The sequence below is a fragment of the Hyalella azteca genome, unplaced genomic scaffold (genome assembly GCF_000764305.2).
Source record: "Hyalella azteca isolate HAZT.00-mixed unplaced genomic scaffold, Hazt_2.0.2 contig12383, whole genome shotgun sequence".
Taxonomy (NCBI): Eukaryota; Metazoa; Arthropoda; class Malacostraca; order Amphipoda; family Hyalellidae; genus Hyalella; species Hyalella azteca.
The window spans coordinates 157,282-166,425 of record NW_025942343.1 but is presented as its reverse complement, the minus strand read 5'-3'; the positions used below and the strand labels follow the sequence as shown (position 1 = coordinate 166,425).

Genomic DNA, 9,144 nt, shown 5'->3' with positions numbered 1-9,144 from the left:
AAATCACAGCTCGGGGTCAAGTTCAACACTAATAAAATTGGTCGACTTATAGCGCAACATTTTACTTGGTAATGAGTAGATGAAAGTCCCACATATTTCACTGCGGAGTCAACCAATAATTTCCAATCGCTTCTCCCACTCGAAAATTACACGTAACTCCACTTACGAGTCCTCCCTGGCAGTCATAAAGTTAAGCAACAAATTTTGGACGTAGCTTCTTCCGGAAAATTTTGAAGGTACCGCTTTTCGGAGTTGCGTGTCCTTATCGGACTTACGTAGTTTTTAAGTCGCTAAGTGCACTTTCGAATGTTTTGAAGGTACGGCCCCTGGTCAGTTGACGCATCTTGTTATGGTTGATTGTTTCATTAAGTAAATCATTGATGATAGAAACCGAAAAGAAACAATACTTCTACGCGATTGATAACTATGTTGTGACTTTTGCTGCTGGATGACTGGAATAGCTAGTGCGATAGTAGAGCTCTAGGCCATTACATTGCTACTCTTAATTGAACAACACTACTTTATTGTATTACTGCTACTTGCAAAACACTTATTTACTGTACCATCACTAATTGTTTCACACTGCTTTACTGTACTACTACTATATACTTGTACTCCACTACTCTATTGTACTAACACATTGTCTATTGTATAAAACACTGTATAATATGTGTCCACAATTCTAGGTCCTGCAACTAAAAGCTGCTTTCCTGACTTGAACATCACCGAAGAAGTGAGTAGCGTTTCAAATAATTTTTATAAGATATCTTGTCCCAAAAAACTTTCGTATTGGAAACTCATAGACTTACTATTGAACCGAAATAAATAGTCATAATTACTTCCATTTCCAGATATTCATGACCTAATTTCCAGATATTGTATTTTCTACTGGCGAGCATGAGAGCTAAAAGTTTCTTATCTGTGAATAGTTTCACATACATGTTTTACTCATTGATGTCTGACTGCGACCGATTGCAAAGGTAAAACTACGTTCTCCAATTAAACTATGCAATAAAAATAACCAACTTAAAGGGCTTTTAACGACAATTAGGGCAGCTTTTAACGACTTTTTTGCATTATTGCTTCCAACAACTATAATTATTTGAATCATTCATTGGCAAAGGCCACATTATGCCTATTCTTCAGCGCCGACATCACTATGATATGATATGTCACTACACACCGTTCGGTTTTACGACTGATCGCAGATATACATGTACATTCTCGTCCGCGTTGCAATCACATTTTATTCAATTTTATATTCTTTTTAAGTTGACTGTCAAAAAAAAGTTATGATGACTAATACATGTAATTTGCAATAAATTTAATGAAGATTTAATTATACAGTTAGCGGATGCAATGCGTTTGGCCAGCACGCGCTGCGTCGACGAGTCGCGCCAGAAGTTGGCCGCGTTCAGGAGGCGGTTGCCCTGTGCCGAGCTTAGGCAGGTCGCTAAGTATTGTCTATTGTTGTTTAAAATTCCAGTTTCTGGATGGTGAGCACTGCTGTCGATAAATTTTGTTATTTTTTAGCAGCGTTGAAAAATATTCCATTAATCGAGGTACTGAATTTTGACACATGGAATTAAATTCAACATACAGAGTTACCTCAAGAATTTAGAGCAATAGATGATATCTATATTAATTTTAAATTTAAAGTTAATTCCTTGAGAATATTCTGATACAATTCAAATTTATGAAATTTATTAGTGCCCAGACATAATAAAAGTCAATTCTGATAAATACATTTCTTTATATTTTATATTTGTTGATGCTCCAGAGGAGATTTTATTTGATTTGCCTTAACCATGTTTTCATTCATCGAAAATATTTTTTAAATGATTGTATATCTGGATTAATAATTTTGGAGTAGTATCCTTCAAGATTAATGTAGAGCTTTGTTCCTGTTATCCTATACTTTAGTGCAATTTACATTGATCAGTTTTGATGTTTAATTTACCATCAATCAATAATTAATTGTATAATTGTATAATTTCCCAACAGTTGTTGATTGACAGCTTGATTGAAGAATCGACTGAGCAGGCGCATCTTCAAGAATACGAGAAACGTGAGTATATTAAACTGGTGCAATTCGAGAAATCCTTTGAATTAAGTGTTAAAACGGTCTAGCGCTTCAAGAAGTCAAAAAGTTTCATTAGTGTTCAGTCACAGTTTACTTCGAGTTATTTGCAAATTTAGATCAATGGAGTTTAGAAAATTACCATTGGACTAATTACCAATTTCCCACACAAATTCTAACAAATTAACACAAATTAGCTGTGCTTTCGATAATTTTGTACGCGTTACAGTGTAAGCTGTGAGGATTTATATCAGTCTGGACCTACTACATCATGAGTAATTTCCATATAAAATTTTCCAGCTCGCCCCCCTCGGCACAGCGCCCACTGGCGCCCACCTTCAGGGATTGAAGGCCCCCGTCACGTCGCCCCCTCAGTACGGAGGCCTTCACCTGACAACGAACTCGCCGAAATATTTGATCCTTTTCTAGTTACGCTGTACGTAGACCATAAAAATATTCACTTTAGAAAATTGACGCCGCTTCCAAAAGTACCACACGTGTTTTCTGCAGACGAGGATGCTGAAATTCTGGAGGAATTTATCGAAAATTCATCTGAATTTCCATTAAATGCTGATTATGAATCATCGGCAGAAAACCGCGAGATGTCATCCGCCTCACTCGCAAATGAAGAAAATAAGATTGAAGTTGAGATCCAAAAAGCATCGTCTACAGAACTGGCAGACAAAGGTGCTGGCAGACTAAAAGGTCTTCAATTCAAGTCCAATTTACTACCGCTACATGAGACCTCGGAGGTTCATTTCAATGGAAATGCCACTTATGATAACACGACTACGCGGTCAGATTTGCGCAATCGCATAGAAAAAAACTTTTCGCGGTCAAACAATGAACTTTTTACTGAAGAACTAATACACCAGGATACGTTTTGGCTGCCACTTCCATTCTTCGATGAGGCTTTCAAAACCAGGGTGAGTAATCTTCGTTTTGACGGTTGAATATTTCAATAAATATAAGCGAATTATAAATTTTTGCCTTTATATTCAAATATTTAAGTTAATATGAGACATGAATTCTGTAATGTCACTAGTTTTCCATCTCGTATTTAACACACTGCAAAAATTTCAGACATCGGAGCAGCTGCGAGCACCAAAGAGCCAAAGAGGTACCGTGTGGCCCAACTACATTAAAATTATAATATTTTTGCAAATTACGAGCGATCAGATTGAATTTTTACGTAATTTTATTGATAAGCATTTATTGGTTAATTATCATTGTTATAATTATTATTACCGTGCAATACCGGAAATTATTTTCTATTAATTAAAAGTTCTAACCTGAAAGAGTTTATTAAATTTAGTTAATACATTAATATGGCACGTGACAATTGAATCGAAATATAAGAAATGAGAAGCTTACGAACAGAATTTCAATCTATATGGAAACAGTTTAAAAATAACTTGGAACCCGAAGGTAAATTTAATTCACCTAATCAATGATTTTTTAGAAGAATTGTTTTGGCAAAATTGTTCATAAAGGAATTTAGCTTGATTTACATATGTTGATTGTCTATATACTTTTCTCATAGATGTACTGCCCGCATATGTTGTTTGGCCATGATAAGATTATTATTGTACTGAAATAAGATTTATGTACGCATCATCGTAACGTATATAGAATTTATATATATAGGAGAATTAGAATTTATTGAAAATTGAATTTATATATAATGAGGTTACATGGGCCTTTTCCAGGCCCATCGCCGCTCATAATGCCACCAATTTCTCCTGCATCGAGAAAAGCAATTTCTGGAGGAGTGAAGAGTTTGTTCTTTTACCTGGTGGGTTCTCAATTATGAACAATTTGGTTCATATATTTAATGCATGTAAATGAGCTACATTTTGAATTCAACATCCAGCTAGAGCTGCTTGCTAATATTGCTGTAGGGCCCTTTTTAGAAATTGTTACTCATATTTAGTTTTTTACTTAATCAAACATTATCATCAAAACAAACCTCGCCTATAAGATCTGATAAATTATTAATTTTTGTTCGATTTCCGATCATCAACTTATCGATGGATATTAATTTTTTTAACCATTAAAAAAAAATAACATCATAGAAACATCTTCATAACTGAATTATAAGAGAATACATGGTAACTATAAATTTAATTTTGCATCGATGAAAGTTAGAAATCGGCAAGGCTAGTAAAAATTTGAACCATGACGTATAACTACCATTGTAAAAATTTAGATAAACTCTTGAGAGGTACCACAATTAAGTTTTTATTAACTTGATTCTAACAACACAAAAAAACGGTTATTTTACGAACATATAAATCCCCTCCAAAAAAAACAATATTCGTAAATTGACTTACTTCAAATTTATTTTTTTAATATTATCTGTTTAATACCTAATTAAATTTAATTCAGCAATATTTATTAAATGTTGAAATAATATTTGTTATTCACGTCGACGCAGCTGGAGGAGAAGTTACACCGCCTACTCACGACATGCGTGATGAGTTCCCTGGACTTACTCACCCTAGACTCAGCCCTCGACGTGGCGGCGCTTAAGGCTCTCATTGGCAGGGTGAGTTATATTGACTCATATATTGACTTATGTCGTGGGTCATGTTGACTCAAATAGTGGGTCATATTGACTCAAATAGTGGGTCATATTGACTCATATAGTGGGTCATATTGACTCAAATAGTGGGTCATATTGACTCAAATAGTGGGTCATATTGACTCATATAGTGGGTCATATTGACTCATATAGTGGGTCATATTGACTCAAATAGTGGGTCATATTGACTCATATAGTGGGTCATATTGACTCATATAGTGGGTCATATTGACTCAAATAGTGGGTCATATTGACTCATATAGTGGGTCATGTTGACTCATATAGTGGGTCATATTGATTCATATTGTGGGTCATATTGACTCATATAGTGGGTTATATTGGCTCATGTAGTGAGTCATATTGACTCATATAGTGGGTCATTTTGAATCATATAGTGGGTCATATTGACTCAAATAGTGGGTCATATTGCTCATGTAGTGAGTCATATTGACTCATATAGTGGGTCATTTTGAATCATATAGTGGGTCATATTGACTCAAATAGTGGGTCATATTGCTCATGTAGTGAGTCATATTGACTCATATAGTGGGTCATTTTGAATCATATAGTGGGTCATATTGACTCAAATAGTGGATCATATTGGCTCATGTAGTGAGTCATATTGACTCATATACTAGGTCATATTGACTCATTTAGTGTGTCATATTGAATCATATAGTGGGTTATATTGAATCATATAGTGGTCATATTGACTTATATAGTGGGTCATATTGACTTTTATAGTGGGTCATATTGACTCAAATAGTGGGTCATATTGAATCATATAGTGGGTCATATTGACTTATATAGTGGGTCATATTGACTTATATAGTGGGTCATATTGACTCATATACTTGGTCATATTGACTCATTTAGTGGGTCAGTTCTGATTAGGCTACACTCAAAGAAATAGGAGAGACTTTGTTTAAATAGCGATGGCCTTTGTGCGCCCGTTTGGCCTAACAAAAGGGCAGATCAGTGCTACCTGCCCCCCTCTGCTCGTGTATGCCAATATTTGGAAAATATGGCCTATTCGTTTATTTGCGTGTCTGTTGGTGTGTATAGCGGACTTTTAACCAGGCAGACACCTCGTTGATTTCGACCAGAATTTTTACAACTCGATGCGGGTCTCGAACCCTTAACTGGTAATTTCAAGCTTTGTGATCTCAACAACTCGGATGTTCCAAGCTTACTCATGAACTCCATGCTCTGAACATTCAACAAAATTTGAACTCCATGCTCTGAACATTCAGCAAAATATGAACTACATGCTCTGAACATTCAACAAAACACGAACTCCATGCTCTGAACATTCAGCGTAATATGAACTCCATGCTCTGAACAATCAACACCCCACGATAATTTCTAGAATTTCTTCTAAATTTACCATTATTACTTTTGAGGTAACAATTACCCGTTATTTTCTAATTACCATTCTCTTGGACGGTGGTTCCTAAGTTACCACTAGTTTTACGCGAGTGCCCAACTGTTTCGGGGAAATAGAGGATTTTGGTTAAGCTTTTCTTACTTAACAAAAAAGCTTTACTTCCTTCAACAAAAGATAGCCTGGCTGCGGTTAAGTGCTGACCCACTCTACCCACCTCGTCCCAACAGCCCACGGTGAAATTCAAACAGCACACTTATTTAATGCGCTTAATTTTAGAACATAGTGTAAAATATATCGAAAATAATGGTACATATTAGTGGCTAATGTGAAATATTATTATAATAGAATAGAAATGTCGGCACTGAAGAAATATGCCCATGGCCTGCTGCCGATTCTTGTACTTTTCGTGACTTGATCCACAAGGGATCCGGCCTTATGGACCCGATCTTTCCATATCTGACGATTGATTGAGATAGCTGCTGGACTTATTGCCTGCTCCGTAATTTGCTAAGCATTTCAAGACTGAACATATGCTCCTGCATAGCTTCGTCTAGTCTGTTCTTGAAGGCGTTCAGACTCGGAGCGTCAACGATGCTATCAGGGAGGTTGTTCCACATGTCGGTGACTCGAAGCGAGAAGAAATGTTGTCGCATGGATGTGTTACAACGCAGTTTTTTTTAGTTTATGGCCGTGGCCCCTGGTGTTGGTTTTAGTTTCAAATTCTAGTAATCCTTAATTCTAGAACCTTGTACAAACCATGAGTATCCTTGTATGAGGTCCCCACGCAGGCGTCGATAACTGAGGCTTGGAAGCTTCATAATCTTTCATCTTTCTTCATAAGGTTTGCCTTTTAACCCCAGAATTATACTTGTTGCACGTCTTTGAACACTCTCGACTAAATTTTTGTCCTTTTCTAGTTTTGGTGACCACACTTCATGCAACGACATCATTCTTCAATAATGATTGAAGAATGATGATTCTCTTATCGTTATTGGAAATATTGGAAAAAATGTCATCACAATATCCCGATGTCCATAAAAATATTTATGACTGTGTGCAGTTGTTCAACTCCTCCGGCAGCGCGGACGTCGCCCTGCTGCAGGACTTCGTCAGTAGCTGCGCCTCCAGCAGCGCTGTGGTCGCCTACTCACACATACCTGCCGTGCTCGACTGCGTACAGGCAAAGGTGGGGCCGGAGTGTTGTGACTTTGTTGAAGAATAAAGTAAATATCAATTAAGATGATATAAAATATGCTATCAAATAGGGTGATATGAAATATTATAATATTAAGAAGGGTAATATGACCTATGGTAATATCAAGTAGGGTAATTTCAAATATGATAATATAAATAGAGTAATATAAAAATTGGTAATATTAAATATGATACTATCAAATATGATAATATAAAATAGGGTAATATCGAATATGATACTATCAAATATGATAATATAAAATAGGGTAATATCGAATATGATACTATCAAATAGGATAATATCAATTACGTATTGTAACCTTAAATTGGGTATTTTAAAACAATGAAGATGGCTAAAAATTTCACCGCATCTTCATATAAGTAAACGTTTCGGGGTCCAGCTCCATTGTCAGGTCGACTCTCTTAGAAAGTAATAGTGTAATATATTTTTCGCTATGTCAACTCAATAGATTAAATGAAAACAGATTTATCTCCAATACAAAATAAATTTTAGTATTTATTATATTTATATTTATTAATACGTGTATGGGAAATCTACTCATGTTTAAACATCTAAATTTTGGACAATATATATTAATCGAAATTATAAATCGCCGGATTTTCTAAATATAAAAATAATTCTCACCTCACCCCTCAATAACAAATACTATGCGCAATAAGTTACTGACAATAATTATTTTGAGTTGCTTCTTCAAAAAAAATTTTTTTTGCTTCTTTTTTGTAAATTTTTTGTTGTTGGTTTTAGAGTTATCGTATTTTTACAAACTTTTTGTTGCTGGTAACCGCAGATTAACGCGCTGTGTATGGCGCGCCTGATGCTCGGTCCTGACGAGGTTTATTCCCACTTTACCGCCTCCGAGTCCCCTCATCCAAACTGAGGGTAATTTATATTTCTGGGGTAATTGAGAGGTGAATATAGCTTTAGTGTTTTAATTGAATAATTTACATCAATGTTGATATAATTTTCGGTTATGTAGCATGAATATTGTGGCTTGTTCAGGCGAGTGACTAGGTGAACATGTTGGATAAGAAATAACAAGTTGAACAAGTTGAGTAACAAGGTGAACAATTTGGGTAACATATAACAAGATGATCAAGCTAGACAGACACTTCGGTGCTTGTATTCATTGTATGATCCAATCTAGCTCTTATATGAAAAACTTGTACTTATTATTAAAACAAATTTAATGAAGCCTTGTTTTCTAACAATTTAGGAAGAAATGACGTTATCTTGTAATTTTTCTATCTGTGTTTTAAAGCAAAACAATTATAAAGAAATAAATAAACTTTTATCCATCTATTTCCTGTTCAGTATATACGGTGGTGTCAGTTCTGATTGGACCATGCTGGAATGTGGCTGAATCTGTACTTCCTGGCACACCTTACCAATTTCGACCAGAATTTTGTATAACTTATTTCGAGTTTCGAACCTCCAACTCGCTGCTCCGATGTTGGTGGCTATAAAAACTCGACCATGCTGGTGTTTTTCAAGTTCTCGAGCTGCGTCGGTCAAATATATGCTAGTATTTTACGTTCAGTGTTTTGAATCCGCCCATTAAAATCTGAATAATTGCTTAGAAACAAGCAGTCTTGTGTGAATATTATTGTGAGCTTCATTATTCTGGGATCCTTTTCATTTGTATCGCGTATATTGTATTGAAATATATTAAAATATAAGTGTATAAAATAAAGCAGTTTCATTTTTATATAATTTGCAGATGTTCATTTTATTTATAAAAATGACTTAAAATTCAATCAAGCTAAAGATTCGCGTACAGAGCGCTATTAATCGATGTTTTGGGTGAAAAAATCTATTCATTTTCGAGTCGCTTATAATTGGCGGTTTGGGTTTCCTGAAGAAAAAGTAGGAATTTTCAT

The 9,144-nt window shown here is 35.3% G+C and overlaps 1 protein-coding gene across 3 annotated transcripts; it reads left to right on the top strand.

The window, feature by feature from the left end:
- Positions 1 to 686: 686 nt before the first annotated feature.
- Positions 687 to 8,908, top strand: LOC125178744 (the record flags this gene model as incomplete). 3 transcript variants are annotated; one of them, XM_047883247.1, is given in 10 exon segments in its annotated part: positions 687 to 733; positions 1,348 to 1,449; positions 2,005 to 2,068; positions 2,381 to 3,006; positions 3,164 to 3,200; positions 3,790 to 3,875; positions 4,518 to 4,628; positions 7,112 to 7,237; positions 8,055 to 8,146; positions 8,579 to 8,908. In XM_047883247.1, coding segments are annotated over 9 exon segments (1,289 nt in total), but the record flags the coding sequence as incomplete, so codon positions are not given.
- Positions 8,909 to 9,144: the final 236 nt, after the last annotated feature.